This window comes from Rattus norvegicus, chromosome 1 (assembly GCF_036323735.1).
Source record: "Rattus norvegicus strain BN/NHsdMcwi chromosome 1, GRCr8, whole genome shotgun sequence".
Classification (NCBI taxonomy): domain Eukaryota; kingdom Metazoa; phylum Chordata; class Mammalia; order Rodentia; family Muridae; genus Rattus; species Rattus norvegicus.
Genome location: NC_086019.1, coordinates 88,567,147 through 88,589,815, shown reverse-complemented (window position 1 = coordinate 88,589,815; position 22,669 = coordinate 88,567,147). Strand labels below are relative to the sequence as shown.

At 51.1% G+C, this 22,669-nt stretch overlaps 1 protein-coding gene across 1 annotated transcript; it reads left to right on the top strand.

Moving 5' to 3' along the window:
* The first annotated feature begins 5,106 nt into the window (after positions 1 to 5,106).
* Positions 5,107 to 21,886, top strand: Cblc (Cbl proto-oncogene C). The gene is given in 12 exon segments (NM_001034920.2): positions 5,107 to 5,481; positions 8,608 to 8,754; positions 8,902 to 9,058; positions 9,320 to 9,441; positions 10,993 to 11,130; positions 12,863 to 12,950; positions 14,954 to 15,085; positions 15,669 to 15,830; positions 16,327 to 16,404; positions 20,358 to 20,464; positions 20,570 to 20,644; positions 21,809 to 21,886. Coding segments are annotated over 11 exon segments (1,494 nt in total). The 5' UTR covers positions 5,107 to 5,128; the 3' UTR covers positions 20,580 to 20,644; positions 21,809 to 21,886.
* Positions 21,887 to 22,669: the final 783 nt, after the last annotated feature.

Genomic DNA, 22,669 nt, shown 5'->3' with positions numbered 1-22,669 from the left:
TTTAGTGGGATTTTAGAGATTATTTTCATTCATGTATACATGTGGGTGTCTGACTGTGTGTTGCATGTGTGCGTGAGCCCAAGGAGCCTGTGTGCTCACATACAGTCTCGTAAACCCAACCTGCATTCCACAGACCCCAGCACCTGCTTGGAAGGCTGAGGTACAAGGATTTACTGCTCAAGCTTAGCCTGAACCACAGGGCCAGACTTCATAGAAAAGCAGAGAACGGAGGGATAGGCAGGAAGGCTTGGGGGGTTGAAGTCCTTGCTTAGCAAGCTTGACAACTAAACTCCAATCCTAGAAGCCACACAAAAAGAGACAAATTCGGGCTGGAGAGATGGCTCAGCAGTTAAGAGCAATGACTGCTCTTCCAGAGGTCCTGAGTTCAAATCCCAGCAACCACATGGTGACTCACAACCATCTGTAATGGGATCTGATGCCCTCTTCTGGTGTGTCTGAAGACAGTGACAGTTCTTATATATAATAAATAAATCTTAAAAAAAAAAAAAGCCAAATTCTGGGCCAGCAAGATGGCTCATTAGTAAAGGTGCTTGCCACTAAGCCTGAGGACCTGAGCTCAATTCCCAGGACTCACGCAGTAGTAAGAGAGAAACAACTTCTGCAGGTTGTCCTCTGATCTCCACACACAGACAGATGGAGATCGGTGGGGGTGGCGGGGATAGCAAACTGGATGCTGAAGTGTATGTCCGTAATCCCTTCATTACTAATGTAATGCAGGGTGGGAGCCAAAGTCAGATGCCGCTCCTGGAAGCTCGAGATCACCACCTAGCGGCAGTCCGCAGCACAGCAGCCGAGACAGGACACTCTGCCTCTGAAAGATGAGAATCATTCCTGAAACTGGACACACACACACACACACACAGAGATCGATAGATAAGAAAGGGAAAGGAGAGGAAACTGAGGCACAGAATGGCTTGCTGAGTCTTCGTTATTTCTGTGTGTTCTCTTTTACGTCGTTTAGACAGGGTTCAGCAAGTTTTTGACTGTTTTTGGTTGATGCTTGTTTGCTTGTTTGTTTGTTTGTTTGTTTGATTTTGAGACAAGATTTCTCTGTGTAACCCTGACTGTCCTGAAACTCCCTCTGTAGACCAGGCTGGCCTCAAACTCACACAGATCCCCCTGCCTCTGCCTCCCAAGTGCTGGGGTTAAAGGTGTGCACCACCAATGCCTGGTGTAATATTTTCTTTGTAAAAAAATAAAGAAGAAAGTTCTGTCTATAGAATTTCTAAATCAGGGCCAAGGAGATGGCTCAGTGGGAAAAGACATTTGTCATGAAGGTAAACTGGGTTCAGATCCCACAAGCCCATGGAAAAGCCAGATGTGACAGCACTCCCATGTCACCTGTCACCTGTCACCTGCATCCACTCACCCCATCCATAACACAGACACAACTTAATATATTTTACAAGGATGAAAAAAAATTGTTCAGTCTTCACTCACCTGAGGCCAGTCTGGAGTGAGTCACCCTGGTGTGAGTGTGTGACTTACTCTTCGGAAAGAGAGAGGGCGAGAGCACCAGGCTAGGCACGGTGGGTACGCATGTCATGCCAGCACTTTGAAGGTGGGGGCAGGAGGATTAAAAGATCAAGGCCAGCCTTGGCTATAAAGAAAGTGTAAGGATAGCCCATGCTCCATAAGGGGGTGAGGAGGAGACCAGTGGTGGTGCCCCACAGCAGAGGCAATCAGATGTCTGTGAGTTCAAGGCTCCAGGGTGATTCCAGGACAACCAAGACTACACAGAAAAACCCTGTGTCAAAAACAAAAGACAAAGAAACAACAACAACAACAAAAACATTAAAAAATGGTGGGGGGGATGGGTGGGACTAGCACAGGAAGAAAAACTGAATTGGGGGTGTGAGGAAGGGTTTAGTTTATGACTCTGTTTAGGGTTGGAGCCAGAGACATGGAAGTGTGGCCTCAGATCACAAACAAGGGAGGCAGAAAGGCTGTTCTCAGTGTGCCCTCTAGTGGTCAGGATCAGTTCAGGCCCTCATTAAACCCCTATGGAGGCCTCAACCTGTGCACAGGGCACCAAATTCAAGTGTGCTGTTTCATTATCCTCTCAGACTTTCTCAGCACTGCAAAGGCACACACCTGTCAGTCACCTCAGCACCCAGGAGGCACACACCTGTCAATCACCTCAGCACTGTGGAGGCACACACCTGTCAGTCACCTCAGCACTGTGGAGACACACACCTGTCAGTCACCTCAGCACTGCAGAGACACACACCTGTCAGTCACCTCAGCACTGCGGAGACACACACCTGTCAGTCACCTCAGCACTGCAGAGACACACACCTGTCAGTCACCTCAGCACTGTGGAGACACACACCTGTCAGTCACCTCAGCACTGTGGAGACACACACCTGTCAGTCACCTCAGCACCCAGGAGGCACACACCTGTCAGTCACCTCAGCACTGCAGAGACACACACCTGTCAGTCACCTCAGCACTGAGGAGGCACAAACCTGTCATCTCAGCACTTCCAAGGCTAGAACAGATAACAGAAAGTGTGAGGCTAGGGGTTGAGGACTTAGCTCAGTGGTAGAGCGCTTGCCTAGCAAGCGCAAGGCCCTGGGTTCGGTCCCCAGCTCTGGAAAAAAGAAAAAAAGAAAGTGTGAGGCTAGCCTGAGCTACATACAGTGATGTATGAAGCACTGACCATCCTGGGCTACCTACTTACAAATAAAAGGCTAGAGAGAGATGTCAGTGCTTAAGAGCACTGGCTGCTCTAGAAGAGGTTCCAGGTTCAATTCTCAGCACCCCATGGTGATTCACAGCCACCTCCAGTTCCAGGAGATGCATGGGTACTGCATGAAGGTGGTTCACAGACACACATGCAAAGCACACATACACACAAAACAAAATAAATTATTTAAAAATAAAAAAAGAAAGAAAGAGGTGAAGTGATGGCTCAGCAGAAAGAGAACTTCCGGCACCTGCAGCAGACTGGGGTTCAGTACCCAGCACTCACATCAAGAGCTCAAAACTGCCCGTAACTCCAGCTCCAGGGGAACCTGGCCTCCTTTCCTGGCTCCCTCAGAGATCCTGCAGACACACAGGCATACACGTAATTTAAATAAAATCAACAGCTTGACAGAAAAGACCTTAAGAAATGATGCGAGTTTGAGGAGAGAGAAGTCTAAACCTGACTCGGGCCTTGCAGGACACTTTCATGAGCACAGCCCACTAACGTTCAGTTTTTATGTTATCAGTTAAGCAGATTTAGTTATTGTTTTCTTCAAGTCAGACAGGGTTTCTCTGTGTAGCCCTGGCTGTCCTGGAACTTGATCTGTAGACCAGGCTGGCCTTGAACTCAGAGATCTGCCTGCCTCTGCCTCCCCAGTGCTGGGGTTAAAGATGTGCATCACCATTGCTAGGTTTTCTGGAGTTTTGTTTGTTTTAATAAATTTAATTTCAATAGAATATTTTTTTAAAAAAGTTCTGCATGTGCCTTTATTCCAGCACCCAGAAGGCAGAGGCTGGTGGATTTCTGTACCTCTGAAGTTTGAGGCTAGCCTGGTCTACATGGGCTATACTAGTGAGAGCCTGTCTCAAAAGAAAGGAAAGTGAGAAGAAACCCATTGTTAGTTCCTGTCTTTCCCCAAATCCTAATGACTATTACATACTATTAATTACAAATTAAAACAATACGTTTATGTTTTAATGTTTAAAACCACCTATCCTGTGTGTCTCACAGAAATAGAGCAGCATACATAGTATTTTTATTTTAGTCATTATATTGGGGAGGGAATGAGGTAGATTCTCACATAGCCAAAACTAAATCTACGAACTTGATACATAGATGAAGTAGACTTGGAACTGGTAATTCCCCTGCCTCCACTTCCCAAGTGATGGGCTAACAGGCACAGGTCACTATATTTCATTTCTGTGATGCTGGGGAGGGAGCTTTGGATGCTCTGGACAAACACTCAGCAACTGAGCGGTAGCCCCCACCCAGCCCTTGTTAGGGTGTGTGTGTGTATGTCCGTGTGTGGTGTGTGTGGGGGTGTGTGTGCTTGTGAGTGGTGTGTGTGGTGTGTGTATGTATGTGAGTGTGCGTGTGTGTGCCTGTGGTGTGTGTCTGTGGTGTATGTGTGTCTCTCTGTGGTGTGTGTGTCTCTCTGTGGTGTGTGTGTGTGTGCATGTGTCTGTGTGGTGTGTGTGTGTGTGTGTGTGTGTGTGTGTGTGTGTGTGTGTGTGTGCACGCGCGCTCATGTGCTTACCCAGGGTGCCTTCAGTGGATAGAGGCTTCAGATCCCCTGGATCTGGAGTTTTTGCCAAGCAGTGAGGGAGAGGGAGGGAGGGGGGAGGGAGATGGGGAGAGGGAAGAGGAAGAGAGGGGGGAAGAGAGGGAGAAAAGGGAAGAGGAGGGGAGGAGGAGGGGGAAGAGGGTGAAAAGGAGAGAGAGAGCGAGAGAGGGAGAGAGCGAGCAGGCAGACTGAGGAGGAGTCAGTACCCGGTCTAGCTGGGGCGGTGACTGGCTTACTGGGTGCCCTGAGTGCCCTGGGACAGAGAGAACTGTGTTCACGGCGCCCTCTGGTGGCTGCCTGAAGCACGTCGGGGCCGACCCTACAGGTCTGGCAGGTTGGGGTGCAAACCTGCCCGGCAGCCACTTCCTGCAGTCCTGTGCATTCCTGAACTTCACTTTCCGCCACACCCCTTTCACCTCTTTTGAAAATCTGGGTACTTAAACTGCAACTTAATTTCCCTTACCTGCCACGGGAGCCAGAGCTTCCCTCGGGGACAGAGTAACTACTTGACTTTCTGTTCTTAGGAGACTCAGCTCTCTGACCACCCTATAAGCAAAGACTGGCATCTTCAGCCACAATTCAGGAAGGAGTGCCTTGCTCCTCCCTGCAGAGTGTGGAGAACCGAGCACCCAGCGTCCTCACCTCTACCAGCCACCTCTTTCCTCAGACCCAGGGGTCCAGCTTCAGCCCTCTCCCCTCAGGCTCTCTAGCCTGGCCCATTTAGGGTTGCAGCCACCTGCAGTCCCCTCCCGGTCCTCCAGACCCCGCCCTCTTGCTCCCCTTTGGTCCCGCCCAACCTGGAGCCTTTCCCCGCCACACCCCTCCGTCCCAGTCCCAGGCCACCCGAGCGACCCATGGCTGCGGCTACAGCCCCGCAAGGGTGGCAGTGGGGAGAGCCACGCGCGCTTGGCCGGGCGGTAAAGTTGCTCCAGCGCCTGGAAGAGCAATGCAGGGATCTCAGGCTGTTCGTGGGGCCCCCGTCGCTACGGGACCTGCTACCCCGCACCGCACAGCTACTTCGAGAGGTGGCAAAAGCCCGGAGCGATAAGACCAGGGGAGACCCCGAGGGTCCCGGAGGCGCCGGTGATTTTCTGGTTATCTACCTGACCAACCTGGAGGCCAAAGGCAGGCAGGTGGCTGAGCTCCTGCCACACCGCGGCAAAAAGGACGCGAACCAGGATGTTTTCCCGGAGGGCTCCAGATTCAGGTGAGTGCTAACCTACCTCGGAGACAAGTCACAAACTAGTGATTTCCGGAGTGTGCCACCTGTTCCCTCAGACCCGGGAGTCCAGGCTCCAGCCTCCTCCCTCAGACCTAGGGGTCCAGGCTCCAACCCTCCTCAATCAGACCCAAGAGTCAAGACCTTTCTTCCATCAGACCTAAGGGTACAGGTCGAACCCTCTTCCCCATTTTCTCCTACGTTAAGCACCCCTGCCACCAGACCCCCTTTCTTCCTTTTGTGGATCAACTTGCATCTGGGGTCCAGGCATGTCTCTCCCCTAGAGGCCTTAGACACACACGGCCTTGTGAATGTAGGGAGCGCAGACTTCCTGTTGGGGAGGCAGGATAAGTGGACCCACCTGTCCAGCCTGAGAAACAGGCCAGCTCCCGCCCCTACCCCCATCCCCACCTGCCTGGGTTCTGTCAAGGACTTCAGTTCCAAGGACCTTGTACTTGCCTGCCCTCTCTGAGGGACAGCTGCACAGGCGAACTGGATCTGGACCCCAGAGCAAGGTCTAAACTGGTGATTTGAACCTGACTCCCTAGCCTTAGTCGTGGCTTGCCTGGCTTATGATGAAATATAACAAACTATAAATACTATATGTATACTATATGTGTGTGTATGTATGTGTATATACATTTGTATATGTGTGTGTATATGTATATGTGTACATGACTATATATAAAGAAAATGCAAATCTCTTCTTCTTCTTCCTTCCTTTCTTTCTTTCTTGTGTAGTTCCAGCTGGTCTTTAAACTCACTATGTAGACCAGGCTGGCCTCAAACTCACAGAGATCCACCTCCCTCTGCCTCCTGAGTGCTGGGGTCAAAGGGCTCAGCCACCACAATCAGCCCAGAGTAATAAACTCGTTCTTCTGTTTCGTTGGCTGATTGGTTGGTTGTTTGTAGTTGGGGTTTCTCTGTGTAGCCTTGGTTGTCCTGGAGTTCTCTCTGTAGACCAGGCTGGCCCAGAACTCACATAGATCCACCTGCCTCTGCCTCTCGAGTGCTGGCATTAAAGGCATATGCATCACCACTGCTCAGCTACACGGAATTAGCTTTCACTCTGTGTGTGAGGACACAGATCAGGGTCAGAAGACAGGTTGCCAGTGTTTTTAACAGCCCAACCAACTCTAGCCACAATTTTTACGATTTTTCTTGCTTTCTTTCAGCCTGCCTTGTTGCAGTCTGGTGTTTATTCCACAACCAAAGCACCTGCTGGAGAGATGGCTTTGGGCAGCGGTTCTCAACCTGGCAATCCAACCACCTTTCCACAGGGTTCCCTAAGACCATCAGAAAACACAGACATTAGCATCAGGACTCAAAACAGGAACAAACAGTTATGAGGTAGCAAGGAAAATATTTTTATGGTTGGGGGGTCACCAGAACATGCAGAACTGTATTAAAGGGTCTCAGCGTTAGGAAGATTGAGAACTACTGGCTTAGAGGTAGAGTGCGTACTGTTCTAGCGAGGACCAAAGTTCCCAGCGCAGAGGATGGGTGGCTCACAATCATCTGTAACTCCAGCTCCAAGGAACTGACCCCTCTTCTGACCTCCTCAGGAACCCACACTCATGTGCACATATCTATACACACACACACATATGCACATGCATGCATACATACACACACAAAATTAAAAACAAAAGGGAATCTTTAAAAAAAAAAACAGGCCAAGTGGTGGCGCATGCCTTTAGTCCTGGCACCCAGGAGGTACAGGCAGTGGGCAGGTGGATCTCTGAGTTCTCTGCGACAGTCAGAGCTACGAGAGAAACCCTGTCTCCCAAAACCAAACAAACAAAATACCAGTTTGTTACTCTAGGCTGATTGTGGTGCCAGAGCCCTTTGACCTCAGTACTCAGGAGGCAGAGGCAGGCAGATTTCTGTTAGTTTGAGGCCAGACTGAGTTTGATCCTGGAGAGAGAGAGAGAGGGAGAGAGAGAGAGAGAGAGAGAGAGAGAGAGAGAGAGAGAGAGAGAGAGAGAGAGAGAGAGACCTTGTAGTCTGAACCAGCCAGAGTTGCTGATGGCAAACCCATTGAGCTATACAGCTCTGCATTCTGGGAAGTGAGGTTGCTAAGAAACTGTCACAAGCCCTACAGACCTGGCCATGGAAGCTATTAGTATAAATGAGAAATATAATAAAATCAGCATGAACCAACTGCTAACCCAATATGCTATGCAGGTTTCTTTTGATTTTGAAAATGCTCGGGATGGAACCCGGGACCCTGAGCATGGTAGGCAGGGGCTCTACCACTGAGCCACGCCCCCAACTCCTCACTGGGGGATTCTAGGCAGGGGCTCCACCACTGGGCCACGCCTCTAGCCCCTTACTGGGGGATTCTAGGCAGGGGCTCTACCACTGAGCCACACTCCCAGCCCCTCACTGGGGGATTCTAGGAAGGGGCTCTACCACTGAGCCACGCCCCCAACCCCTCACTGGGGGATTCTAGGCAGGGGCTCTACCACTGAGCCACACCCCCAGCCCCTCACTGGGGGATTCTAGGCAGGGGCTCTACCACTGGGCCACACCCCCAGTCCTTCAGTATAGGATTCTAGGCAAGGACTTTACTACTGAACCCTGCCCTGAGCTGTGTTCTCTCTATGCTCATAAGGTGTGGTCAAGGCCCTCATTATTGTTGAGTGATTCAGGAGCTAAACTCCCATATTTATTTCCACTTCACAGGTGAGAAACTGAGGAGACTTGGGGAAAACATTCATTAATGATTTTCCAATACTTTCATAGCTGTTAAGTGTCCGAAAACCCGTTATTGCCTTCTACATCCTGATCTCAAACTCAGGGCAGCCAACACACTCACTCGTGTGGAAAGCAGTTCTGGGCATTCGCTGACCGCCAATGGCAGATGGTTATTTCCCGTCATATCAGTAGGCGAAACTTCTCCAGCCATAGCGGGCTATGGGCCTGTGCTGTGCTTGAATCTTAGCTTCCACAGTTCCTTCATCGATGAGGAAACGGAGGTGCAGAGAAGAGAGGCCTCCGAACTGAGATGGGCTGTTTTGTTGCATTGATTCAGTAGAGGAAATCTGGAGGCCTTGCACCTGTAGGGACTCTCCCTGCATCCGCTGTGATGCTCATAGCTTTTTTCTGCAGGCGACAACTGGCCAAGCTGGCTCTCATCTTCAGTCACATGCATGCGGAGTTGAGCGCACTCTTCCCTGAGGGCAAGTACTGTGGGCACCTGTACCAGATCACCAAGGGCTCTGCCAACACCTTCTGGAGGGAGAATTGTGGAGTTCGGTGAGTGAACCTTCACCAAGGGAAGGTGGTCTCCAACTCCCTTAACTGCCCTGCCCAAGGACCGGAAGTGGGGATGAGAGCTGCTGCTTCCTGGGGCTTCCTGTTATCCTGTTATCCCTAGCTTTAACCACGCCCCTTCTCATCCAGGTGCGTCCTTCCCTGGGCTGAGTTCCAGTCCCTCCTGTGCTCCTGCCACCCTGTGGAACCAGGCCCCATCATGCAGGCCTTGCGGTCCACCTTGGACCTCACCTGTAGCGGCCACGTGTCTGTCTTTGAGTTCGACATCTTCACCAGGCTCTTCCAGGTCAGGGAAGGTCAAGGCTGAGCACTAGACCTAGAACCCTGGGTCTGAGGGAGGAGATAGAGACTGGGCACACTGGCTCTAAGGAAGGCCGGGTCTGGACCACTGAGTCTTGGGGAAGAAAGGGTATATGGTTTCCGGTGTGTTTAGACAGTGTTCAGGGCCACCATGGATGAGAGTAGGGTGGTGGATTCTTGAACCTTGTAGGTCCTAGGGCATAGGCTACTTCCTTGATCCCTTAGTGATCATCTCTGTCCCTCCCAGCCGTGGCCCACTTTACTGAAGAATTGGCAACTCCTGGCTGTCAACCATCCTGGCTACATGGCCTTCCTCACCTACGATGAGGTCCAAACACGTCTGCAGGCCTACAGGGACAAACCGGGCAGGTGAGCTAAGCAGGGCTCCATGGATCAGGTAGTCTAGTCCCGGCTAGTGGCGGGAGGTGGAAGGGGAGTGTTTGAGGGGTGGGGAGGGTGTGGAGGTGGAGGGATCCCTCAACTTCTGAGAGGCCAAGAATTGAGGTTCCTGGGAACCCAGAGGTCAGGAGCTCTACACCTGGAGGCTGATGATGTTTTCCTATAATTCCAGCACTTGGGATATGGAGGCAGGAAGATGAAAAGTTCAAGGCCAGCCTGGGCTACCTGAGTCATTGTCACAAAAAAAAAAAAATACTCTGAGCTGTGATGCCCAGTACCCCGCCTCCTCTTCTGGAGCCTCCAGGGTCATCCCACAGCCCAACAACTAAAGAAACTCGACCAAGGAGTTCTAAAGGCCCTACCTGAGATATGGCCCCATCTTGACAAGTTAGAGGCTATGCTGTAAACCTGTTAAACGGTTTTGGTTTTGAGACAGGGCTTGCTTCACTTAGCCTGGGCTAGCCTCAAACTTGCCATGTAGCTAAGGATGACCCTTGAAATCCTGATCATCCTCCCCTCACACCCCTGAGTGCTGGGGGTCACAGATGTCACCACTGCACTCAGGGGTTTGCCAAGGTCTATTTATTTGCTTCTGCCCTGTTTGGGGACAGGGTTTCTCAGTGTAGCCCTGGCTGTCCTGGAACTCGCTCTGTAGACCAGGCTGGGCTCTAACTCAGAGATCTGCCTGCCTCCCAAGGGCTGGGATTAAAGAGGCTAAGGATACGCTGAGCGTCCACAGGTTAAGCCTTCCCGCCTCTGGAAGACAAGGATAATATAGCAGCTACTCTCGCCTTTTTTATTTCATGTATATGAGTACGCTGTAGCTGTCTTCAGACTTACCAGAAGAGAGTATCAGATCCCAGTACAGATGGTTGTGAGCCACCATGTGGTTGCTGGGATTCGAACTTAGGACCTCTGGAAGAGCAGTCATTGCTCTTAACCACTGAGCCATCTCTCCAGTCCTAGCAGCTACCCTCTAGAGACCCCATTCTCTTCAGGCTGGGGGAGGGAAGGAGAAGACAAAGGGGAGGGTCTCTCTCAGTCTGTCTGTCTCTATCTCTGTCCGTATCTCTGTCTATCTCATATCAGACATGCTGTTCAGTGGCAGCATCCTTGTCTAGATGGGTCGCTATAGGTATCTCGTAGCTCAGGCTAGCCTTCACTCAGCTGTATAGGGGGAAGGAAGGGGAAATTTTAAAATGGAAATAAAGAACCAGAGTGTGGGATTTGGGCCCAGATCCAAGCTTTCAAGCCCTTTCATCGGAGGGTCAGTGTTTGAGTGTAACTTGCTTCTGTTTCTTCCTGTGTCGGCCTTGTTCTCAGATGTGACCCATCCCTATGGTGAGCACTGTTATCTAAAGCTCTAGCCATATACCCACCCTTTCAGTCGGCAACTGTGAATGAGGAGCAAGGCTCCCCCTTCCAAAAAGTCTGAGAAGATGAGAATGAGGACGGAGACACCCAGGTGTCCCAACAAGGGACAGCAGCGATCACTGTCCATCCACATCTGTCTTTCCACAGCTATATCTTCCGGCCCAGCTGTACCCGCCTAGGGCAGTGGGCCATTGGGTACGTGAGCTCCAATGGAAGCATCCTACAGACCATTCCTCTCAACAAGCCTCTGCTCCAGGTGCTCCTGAAAGGACAAAAGGACGGCATGTGAGTCCCCAGCCTGATAGGAAAAGGGTGTCAGCAAAATCCACTTGGAGAGATTTAGCACGCTTCGTGCATTTATTTGGCTTAAGGTACCGCAGCGTAGACACAGCCAGCACCAAGCTGCAATGCCACAAGCTCCCAGCAGGGGGCGGCAGGGATCTCATGGCTGGGGAATGTCTGCAGCCAACGCTGCGGGCTACAAAGTGCAGGATTCCTTCCTCAGACTGGGCTTCAAACCCTGTGCTTCTAGTGGCCATATCCTGCTCTAGGGTCTCGATTGGCAGGGCAGGGGCGGGGAAACAGTCAAACTAGCGGTTTTCCACCTGTAACCTCAGCTGCCTCCGGCGGTTTCCTGAGGGAAGTTGCCGGCGGTGGGGAGGGGAGGGGCCGGCTGCCCTCCAGGGTTCTCTCTCACCCAGATCTTTTGTGGTTTGCTCAGCTGAGGATGCTTCCTAGCTAGGCAAGACGCTGCCAATGAGCTGCAGGGCTGGTGTGAGATAGAGACAGAGAGGAGAGAGACAGATGGGCAGACCTGTTGCTTCTCATTGTTCTCAGGGCTTCTGTTCTATAAAATGGCAAAAGCCTTGAGTCGTTACATACAAAACCGTAACTCTCAAGGAACAGGCAACCTTGTGGCATCTTCATGGCCGTCACATCCCTTTCTATAGGCTATTTATTGTACTAGAACTTGTTTAGTCTCTTGTTCTTTGTTTTGAAAGTGTATTGGTCTTGAGCAGGAGTGAGATATGAGCGTGTGTGTGTGTGTGTGTGTGTGTGTGTGTGTGTGTGTGTGTGTGTGTGTGTTAAGTATTCAAGATACAGGAGGATCCTGAGATCTGCATTCTAAGCTACACACTGTGAGATTCTTGTTCGGCGAGAAAAAGAAAAAATGTACAGATTATACCATCATACTGGGGGTGGGGCATAGCTCAGTGGTAGAGCCCTGCCTAAAATCTCCCAATGAGAGGCTGGGGGCGTGGCTCAGTGGTAGAGCCCCTGCCTAGAATCCCCCAGGGAGGAGTTGGGGCGTGGCTCAGTGGTAGAGCCCTGCCTAGAATCCCCAGTGAGGGACTGGGGGCGTGGCTCAGTGGTAGAGCCTCAGCCTAGAATCCTCCAGTGAGAGGCTGGGGGGCGTGGCTCAGTGGTAGAGCCCCTGCCTAGAATCCCCCAGGGAGGAGTTGGGGGCGTGGCTCAGTGGTAGAGCACCTGCCTAGAATGCTCCAGGCTAGGACAACACTACAAAATAGCAGTAATAATCATCCTAGTAGGGGCTGGGGATTTAGCTCAGTGGTAGAGCGCTTACCTAGGAAGCGCAAGGCCCTGGGTTCGGTCCCCAGCTCCGAAAAAAAGAACCCCCCCCAAAAAAAATAATCATCCTAATAGCAACCTTCCAGGTTTGACTCTGAAGAACATGGAATCCTGGAAGGACAGAGGTTTAGATATCTTTCTTGATTCTCCGACTGGAGGCCACAGTTCATTGCAGCTTCTCTAAGATGATCAAGTGGACAGTTGTATCCCAGGGATTAGAGAGTACACTTGCACTGGGAAGTCCCAATGTGGGACTGTGGCGGGATTAATACATGTGTGTGTACGCACACACGCATGCACTTACACACGCATATTCACATGCATGCATGCATGGACCTATGTACTCATGCACACACACCAGGTAGATGAGGTAGGGCAGGTCCTTGTGAGTCCAGCTCCTCAGAGGCCAACTCTATTCTTCCCTCAGCTTCCTCTACCCTGATGGAAAGAACCACAACCCAGACTTGACTGAGCTCTGCCGTGCAGTACTGAACCAGTGCATCCAAGTGTCACAGGTGAGCTCCACACTCGTGCCTGCTAGCCAGCTACTCAGCCCAGAGACCTGGGCATGTGGTGCTGGCTTGGAGCCATGTAAACTTGAGCCAACCCTGGCTTCTCTGAAGCTCTCTGAGTTCCTCCACTGGGAACTACAGCCTCTGCAGCCTCCTCTCCAGGGTTTTTCTTGGATGTGGAAAAAAGAAAAGAGCGTCTGAGATCATCAAAATAGCTAATGCATTAGAGTGTTTATCGCTCTGAGTCTGAGCAGACACCCGCACCAGAAGAACCGAGATGTTTTCTTTCTGTTTTTAGGATGGAACCCAGGAACTTGTACATGCTACACTAGAGCTCTACCACTGAGCCCCGCCCCCAGCCCTCACTGGGGGATTCTAGGCAGGGGCTCTACCACTGAGCCCCACCCCCAGCCCTCACTGGGGGATTCTAGGCAGGGGCTCTACCACTGGGCCATGCCCCATGTTTTTTAAATAAGGAAATAGCTTTATTGACAAGACTGCAAAGGGCTGGGCAGTAACAGGAGTACTGACTATAGGCAGTGCGGCCAAGCCTGATGACATCATTTCAGTTCCCAGAACCCCCAGGATGGGAGGAGAGAACTGAGTCATCCTCCGTCCTCCATATGGCACCGTGGCACACATGTACACAGAGCACTACCAACATTTAGCCTTAGTTCTTGTGGGATTTCCCCTGCGGTGGTGGTGGTGGTTGGTGGTGGTGGTGGTGGTGGTGGTGGTGGTGGTGGTGGTGGTGGTGGTGGTGGTTGTTGTTGGTGGTGGTGGTGGTTATTATTATTTCAAGACAAGATCTCTCTTTGTAGCTTTGACTGTTCTGGAATTTGTTAGTGGTCTACCTGGCTGGCCTCGAACTCATAAAATCCACCTGCTGCTACCTCCTAGCTTCTGGTATCAAAGATATGCACCTCAATGCCTGGCCCTTGAGGTATTGGTACAAGGACTTTCTGTGTAGCTGAGCCTGGAGCTCCCAATCTTCCTGACTCAGCCTCTGGAGGAATTACAGGCATTTGACTCCATGAAATTTTTTTTAGCCTAAGTACATCGTATTCTATGTTTAAGATATATATGCATATATATATATTATACATACAGACAGATTTTGTGCATGTAGCCCTGGCTATCCTGGAGCTTGCTCTGTAGACCAGGCTAGCCCTGAACTCACCGAGATCCACCTCCCTCAGCCTCCAGAGTGCTGGGATTAAAGTCATGTGCTACCACTGTCCAACTTTATATAACTTTTAAAATATATTTTAATTATTATCTTTTTTTGTTGTTCCTTTTTTCGGAGCTGGGGATTTAATTATTATCTAAAAAATTATTTCATGTGCATGAGCATTTGCCTATATGTATGTGCCCCTTCTGTGTGTAGTGTCCACAGAAGCCAGAAGAGGGTGTCAGATCCCCAGGAACTAGAGACTTGTGTAAAACTAAATGGCTAAAAAGCACCAGCACTCCCAAGTGATGAGGGATCCAGAAAACAAGTCTCTGGTCCAGGGTTGAAGACATGCTTGGCCTGGTGGGGACCTGTGGCTGTGATTCCACTGCTGGTTCGGCTAAGGCCCACCTCTGGGATGCATAGTAAAATCCTGTGGCCAGGAAAGATACAGAAATGCGGGTGCCTATGAGAGTCTTAGGTGCAGTGGCCTTCAACCTGGGTCGGTTTTCCGTGAAGGGTTATGTTTTGATGGTAGGGGTTTGGTTTGGAGACAAGGTTTTATGAGCCCCAGGCTGGCCTCCAGGTTCCTATGTAACTGAAGGGGACCCTCCCGCATGTCCTTTGCTCCCCCAGCCCATGCTAAGATTGCAGACCTGTGCAGCACATCCAGATTATGAGGGGCTGGAACCCAAGGCTTCCTGAGCATCAGGCGAACCCTCTAACCACCGTGCTAACCCCCAGCCCCAGTCTGGGACTTGGGGAAGTATGCAGGTTGGCACAGATTTGGGGAACCATCCTTCCCAGCCCCACCCCCTCTCCATTTTTCTCCCAGGAACAACTGCAGCTCTACCAAGCCATGAACTCCACCTTTGAGCTGTGCAAGATCTGCACAGAGAGGGACAAGGACGTGAGAATTGAGCCCTGTGGGCATCTTCTCTGCAGCTGCTGCCTGGCTGCCTGGCAGGTGGGGCTGCCATCTGCCCTCTGCCCCGCCCCCACCTCCCCATCCCTACCCTAAAAGCCCCATCTGGATCTCCCGGGGGCCTCATTGAGCCTGTGAGGAGACACAGTTCCAAAGAGAACAGAGGTCTGGTCAGGCTACTCAGGGCCCCAGCTCTGCCCTGCTGCTCTGTAGCCACCTCAGGCCAAGTCCACCCTCCACTTCTCCCTGAGCTTCTACTTTAGGAAGGGCTCCTTTTCTCCCTTGCAACAGGTTGTGTGGAGTCAATAGCTTCCCTTACTGGACCTTGACCTCAAAGAATAGACTTTAAGATACCTTCATCTGTGGTACAGTGTGGGGCCAGTTCCACAGAGCCTACAGCAAAGGCCTCAGCAGCTCTGCTAGGCTAGGCCCCAGTCTGTAGGTCCCTTCTGGATTCAGAGAATACCAGTTCCCAACCTGCTACGAGCCTTCCTCTCCCTGCCTCCCATCCCAGAGCTTGTCTCTCCCCTGCCATCCCCCCAATGCCCCTTGTTGGGGGTCATTTGAAGTCAGAAGGAACGCAGGAGACCATAGGGTGAGTGACATTTTTCTTCTTTAACCCCAGCACTCAGACAGCCAGACCTGTCCCTTCTGCCGCTGTGAGATCAAAGGCCGAGAGGCTGTGAGTATCTGTCAGGCACAGGAGAGGTCAATGGAGGTCAGGACTACTGCAGGTGACTCAGGAGACAACTGTCACCAGGAGGCTGCCGAATGGAAACTGGAATCGGTGAGCAGAGACAAGCAGGACCTAGATTTCCTCTGTTCCCAGGGTTTGAGGGAGGAGGGCTGAGACTGGAGTCCTGGATCTGAGGGAGGAGGCTAGAATCTCTACATCTGAGTCTGAGGGAGGAGGGCTGAGACTGGAGTCCTGGATCTGAGGGAGGAGGCTAGAATCTCTACATCTGGGTCTGAGGGAGGAGGGCTGAGACTGGAGTCCTGGATCTGAGGGAGGAGGCTAGAATCTCTACATCTGGGTCTGAGGGAGGGGGGCTGGGACCTGGACTCTGGTTGTGAGGGAGGATGGTCTAGAGCAGTATACTTAGATGCTAACATTCCTGACTTTGTGCCTGGTTGCTCTGGCTTTCCCTGGCTGTCTGGTCTGAGGGAGAGCCCCTGAATCTGTTGTCTGTAGAGTCTGCCCAGCGCCTCCTGCTGGCCCCCAGTAAAAGCACATGTAGGTGTGAGGAAGATAGACCATATTCTGCCTCCTCTGTCTCCTTTAGGTGACTCCTTCTGCTCCCCCACTGCCCCCTGAAGTTCCATGCCCTCAGAGACCCCAAAACAAAGGCTGGCTGACACTGGTGAGTGAGGTCTGAGTTGGGTGGCTGGGGTCTCACTTCACCCTAGTGTGGCCACACGGGGCTGTGGGGGTCACAGGAATGGACTCATACTCAGCAACAAGGTTAAGATGCCCTTCCCACTTTCTCTTTTTTGGGGAGTGGTTCTCTGTGTAGCCCAGACTATCCTGGAACTCACTCTGTAGACCAGATTGGCCTTGAACTCAGAGATCCCCCTGCCTCTGCCTCCCAAGTGCTGGGATTAAAGGCACAAGCCACCACACACAAAAATTTAAAAATTTTTAAATTTTTTTCCTTTTTTTTCGGAGCTGGGGACCGAACCCAGGGCCTTGCGCTTGCTAGGCAAGCGCTCTACCACTGAGCTAAATCCCCAACCCCAAAATTTTTAATTTTTAAAAATATTTTGTGTCGACGAGTGCTTGGCCTGCATGCATTTCTGTGCACCGTGAACACGTAGTACCCACAGAGGCCAGAAGAGAAGGACAGACCTAGAACTGGAGCTATAGTTACAGATGGCTGTGAGCTGTCATGTGGGAGCTGAGAATTGAACCTGGGTCCTGCGTAAGAGCAGCAGTGCTCTTAACTGCTGAGCCATCCCTCCAGCCCTCCTGTTTTCTTCTCTTCCCCCTCTACTTCCTCTTCTCCCTCATGCCCATCCCACTTCTCTCTCCTCTCCCACCTCAGTCCTCTTTCCTCTATTCCGTTCCTTCTCTCTGTTCCTCCTCCCCCTCCTTTCCCTCCCTCCTCCCCTTTCCCCTTCTTTTGAAGGCAGGTTCTTAGTATGACATCCAGGCTGGCTTAAACGTTCCATCCTCCTGCCTCAGCCTCCTGAGTCTTGGGATGGACAGCATTCCTCAGCCCAGCTCCCACAAGCTCACTCCTTAAATGAGCCTCTGTCTTGCATTGTCTTCCCACGCCTGGGCCTTCAGAGACCCTCCCCTACAGGGAAGGCAGCGGTCCAGGTCATCTAGCTGAGCACACACTGGCTGCGATCAATACCCAGCTGTCTTCAAACAGCTCAGGAAATCTGGGAACATTACTCTACCACTGCAAGGAGAGAGAGCCAGCAGGAAGGGGGGGCCAGAGCACCCGGGGAGGGAGGCTAAAAACAGATCTGGACCCATGGCCAAAGGCAAATGGAGACCTTAGGAGGCACTCAGCTGGCTCCCTGAGGACAAGGAGGGGCCACAGCTAGGACGACAGCCTGCCGGTCACCTCCAGCCACATGGGTGCCCCTTGGCCAGGGCTGTGCCCTCTGCCTGGCATGAGACGTCCCCTGCCCTCTACACATTCCTGGGCACTCCTACTCCAAACACATCAAGGAAGAGAAGGCCTTGGGCAAACCCCTTACCGGAAAGGTACTGTACTTTTGAGAGCAGTTCCAAAGTTCTTGGCATTGCTATATCCTCCACACACCCTGTCATTCTCATTGTTGTCATCGTCATCGTCATCAGATTTATTTAGTTTTAGGCAGGGTATAGTGGCACAGGTCTCTGATCCCAACACTTGGAAGGCAGATACAGGCAGATTTCTGTGACTTTGAGATCAACCTGGTCTACCTAGTCAGTTCCAGTACACCCAGGGCTACACAGAGAGACAGAGTCTCAAACAAAGATGTATTTATTTTAGTGTCTTGTCTGCCTCTATGTCTGTGTGTGTGCATGTCTGGTGCCCGGGGAAGTCAGAAGAGGACATTGGATCCCCTAGAACTGGAGTTACAGACAGTTGTTAAGGCACAGTGTGGTTGTGGTTGCTGGGAACTGAAACCCAGTTCTCTGCACGAGCAGCCAGTGCTTTTAACCCCTGAGCCATCATTCTAGCCCCATTATTTAATTTTGCTTTGAGACAGGGTCTCACTATGTATCCCCGCCTGGAACGTGCTCTGTGGACCAGGATGGTTTAGTACTCACAGACATCCTCCTGCCTGTGTCTTCTGCATGCTGGGATTAAAGGCATGTACCACCATGTTTGGCCTCTTTCATTTATGTGTATGTGTGTAGGCCCGATGCATGTTGGATTTTATGTGCACAAAGGTGTGTGCAGTGTCTACAAAGGCCAGAAGAGGGCAGCAGATACCCTGGAACTGGACACACAGATGATTGTGAGCCGCCATGCCATGCCGTATGGAGAGCTAAATCTTGCTCTAAGTCACTGGGCCATCTCTCCAACACCCCTCCCATCTTTATTTTGAGGTTCTAAGATTGCACCCAAAGACTCGTATATTTTAGACAAGTACTCCACTAAGCCGCACCTCCAGCCCTTCTCTGGTGGCCTCCAGGTATCTATTGCCACTGAACCATGCCCAAAGCCCCTCCCTCCCTCTTAAAGGGGGCCATGGCTTCTTCACATATGCCATTATTGTGACAGCCTAGTAAGGTGGGTGCCACTTACTGCTTACTCTGGATCCCAGCATCCAGAGGAGACACCAAGAGCGCAAGCTCACAGGCGATGGATTTAGAACTGGGAACCAGATCCCAGGCTGCAGGTTGTGAGCCTTTGAGCCACCTGTTCTGTGGTTTGTGCAGTACCTATCCCCACCACAGGCCCTGGGTGAGATGGTCTGCATTCAAGGTGATAGCCATTGTAATGGAGCTTGGTGTACAGTCTTTGCCTGTGTGCTTGGCTAACAGGACCTTGCTACAGAAAGCCAGGGGCTGGATCTGAACTCTAGATGCTCTTGTCTCAGTTTTTCCCAATCCTGATTTTTTTTCCTTCTTTAGTTGTTTGGTTGGTTTCTGTTGTTGTTTTTTTCTGAGTCAGGGATTCTCTGTGTAGCCCTGGCTGTCCTGGAACTCACTTTGTAGACCAGGATGGGCACAAACTCTGAGATCCACCTGCCTCTGCCTCCCGAGTGCTGGGATTGAAGGTGTGCACTACCACTGCCCAGCCTGCTTGTTCGTTTTTTAAATTTATGAATGTGTTTGTTTGCACGAATGTCATGTACCACATGTGTGGAGTGCCCACACAGGCCAGAAGGGTGCATCAGATCCTCCGGAACGGTGAGTGCCAGGAATCGAACCTAGGTCCTTGGAAAAAAAAAAAAAAACGACCATTGCTCTTAACCCCTGAGCCTCTCTCCAGCCCTGGAATTTTTGTTATTGGTGGTGGTGTTTTTGCTTTAATGGTTTTTGTGGGGAGGGTATTTTGAGACAGGGTCTTTTATAGCCATGGCTGCCTGGGAGTAACTGTATAGCAAAGACTGACCTTGCATTCCTAATCCTCCTTGCCTCTACTCCAGGGATTTGAAGTGTACAGCACCACCGGCAGTGGTGACATCTCTTTTCATTTAAAATTTACTATTACTGTGTATGTGCTTGAGGCAGGTTTGAGGGCAGCCCTCAGTACTGAACGGAGTCCAGAGGGCAACTTTCAGGAGTTGATTCTCTCTCCACCTCGGGTTCTGAGAGCTAACCCCAGGTCATGAGGCTGGACAAATATGCTTTACTGCTAAGGTGCCTTGGCAGCCCAATCTGAGACATTTCTTCCATATAGAAGAAAGCGTCTGAGCTTTGTTTATAATGGGTTGGTTTGGGTTTTGGGTTGGTTGGTTGGTTGATTTTGAGACAAGGTTTCTCTGTGTAGCCCTGCCTGTCCTGGAACTCACTGTGTAGACCAGGCTAGCCTCAAACTCTGATCCGCTTGCCTTTGCCTCCTGAGGACTGGGATAAAAGGTGTGTGCCACCACTACCCGGCTTGGTTTTGTTTCCTTTTGTTTACATTTAATTTTTATTCTTAATTGTCTGTGTGTGTGTGTGTGTGTGTGTGTGTACACGTATGTGCACACTCACACTCCTTTCTCCGCATATTTGTGGAGGTCAGAAGACAACTTGCAGGACTAAGTTCTCTCCTTCCACCTCCTGGGCCCTGGAAATGGAACTCAGGTCGTGAGGTTTGCAGCACGCGCCTTTATACTGTCTCACTGGCCCACGACACATTCCCCAATCCTTTGCTTTCAGGCACCGTTCACCCTGCCCAGACTCCGACCTCCACTTCCTCTCCCCAAAATGGCATCAGTTCTGTGGGAAGTCACCTCCAGGCCCCAGGTCAGGGAGGGGGCCACAGAGTAAGTGAAGCCCTTCATGTCACTGTGAGACCTCAGGGTCTTGGGGGAAGTGGGCAGAGGGACTCCAGTGAAACCAACACCACCTGGTGACTCTCTCCATGACAGAAGCTCCTGAAAAGGGAAAGCACCCTCCAGGTGGCCCTGCGAGACCCTCGGTTCTGCCCAAAACCCAGAGGCCAGGTGAGTCTACTTTGCTTCCTCCCGACTACTCTCTGACCTAGATGTGACTGGACCTGACAGTTATCATCAGGGCATTCAAGATCCTGTCTCAAAATAAAGGAGAGGGAGTCTAGTGGTTGGTTCTCGGTTGAGCATTTGTCTGCCTCAGAGTCCTGAGTTCAATCCTTGGCACTTTGTAAACTGAGTAACAACAAGTGTCTGTAATCACAGCACTCGGGAGGATCAGGGTCATCCTCTGCTATATAATGAGTCCCAGGTCAGCCTGGGCTACATGAGATTTACCTTAAAAAGAAAAAAATTACAACTGCATTTATGTATTTCCTTTGCGGTGGGGTGTGGCATGTGCCGCGGTGTATGCAGGTGGTTAGAGGACAACTCCTGGGGGTACATTCTCCCCTTCCACCATGGCAATGGACTCAAGTCATCAGGTCTGCAGGCGGTTCCTGCTAAGCTGTCTTTCTGCCCTTCTGTCTTTAAACAGCAACAAACAAGGTTTGGGAGGGAGAATTCAACAGTTTTTTTTTGTTGTTGTTGTCTTTTTTTTTTTTTTTTTTTTTTTTTTCGGAGCTGAGGACTGAACCCAGGGCCTTGTGCTTGCTAGGTAAGCGCTCTACCACTGAGCTAAATCCCCAACCCCGAGAATTCAACAGTTAAGAGTGGGCCCTGTTCTTGCCCAGGGCAGAGTTAGCTGGCTCACAATTGCCTGCATCCCCAGCTCCAAGGGAGTCCATCGCCCTCTTCTGGCCTCCTCAGGCATTACACTCATGTGCGCGTGCACGCGCACACACACAGACACACAGACACACGCACACACACACTAAAAATAAACTACTTTTATAAATAATCAGAGTGATGGTGGCACACTCACTTAATCCCAGCACTCAGGAGGCAGAGGCAGGTGGATCTCTATGAGTTCAAGGCCAGCCTGCTCTACAGAATGAGGTCCAGGATAGCCAGGGTTACACAGGGAAACCCTGTATCAAAAAAGCAGATAAGGGGTTGGGGATTTAGCTCAGTGGTAGAGCGCTTGCCTAGCAAGCGCAAGGCCCTGGGTTTGGTCCCCAGCTCCGGAAAAAAAAAAGAAAAGAAAACAAAAAGCAGATAAATTGTAAGTAAGTGAGTAAGTGAATAAAAACTCTAACACCTTTTTCTTCCCCATGGCAGGGCACCTGGACTGGAGGAAGGGAGCCTTGGAGCTGGAAGGGGTGACAAAGCCGAAATAAATTAATCCTGATCTTTCAATCCTCTGGTGTGTGAGGGAGACCAGCAACGCCACCAGGGGGCATCTTGGTGGCTCTGGGGAAGGGTGGTCTCTGCCCTATTAACTCCAGAACCCAGGCCCCTCCACCTCGGATATTCCCACCTAGGAGTCCCTCCTCCATCAGAAATGGAGTCCTACATCGCACTTCTCAGCTACTCATGCACCCAGCCCTGTCCACCATCCAGTCAACAGCTCTTAGGGCCAGATACCCAAACCCGAGAATCCCTCAGGGTATTTTCAGCAGTTACAGACCTCGCTTGCCTGCTTCACCCTTTCCCCTTGCCACTTCTCAAAAAAAAAAATAATGTAACCACTGGTTTCAAGCAAGCTGTGGGCTCTTCTCCACCACTCTCACTGACTCTGGAGGGACTCAGGCTCCATTTATTTAGGTTCAACCAGCTCATGGCTCCCACACACCTTGTATCTTCCGTACCTGTTCTCCACTGGGCCACTTGTACATGCACCTACAGTCCAATGGAGAAGACGGGCCTCAGCTGGCCTAAGATGGGCAAGGTCACTTGGAAGGGGACACCAGGAAGCCAGAGGGAGGCACCTAGCCTTAATCAGGGAAGGCTTCCAGGAAGAGGGGACATCTGAGATTCTAGAAATGAGGCGTCTGTGTCCCACAGGAACAGTGCTGGAAAGTTAGACTCCAGATAAGTACCAAATAATAACAAGTAACAAAAAACCACTTCAGGAACACAAGGGAATTTAGTGAGAGGATTTTTTTGGGTCAGTCACAGATCCCAGCAGCAGCTTGGATA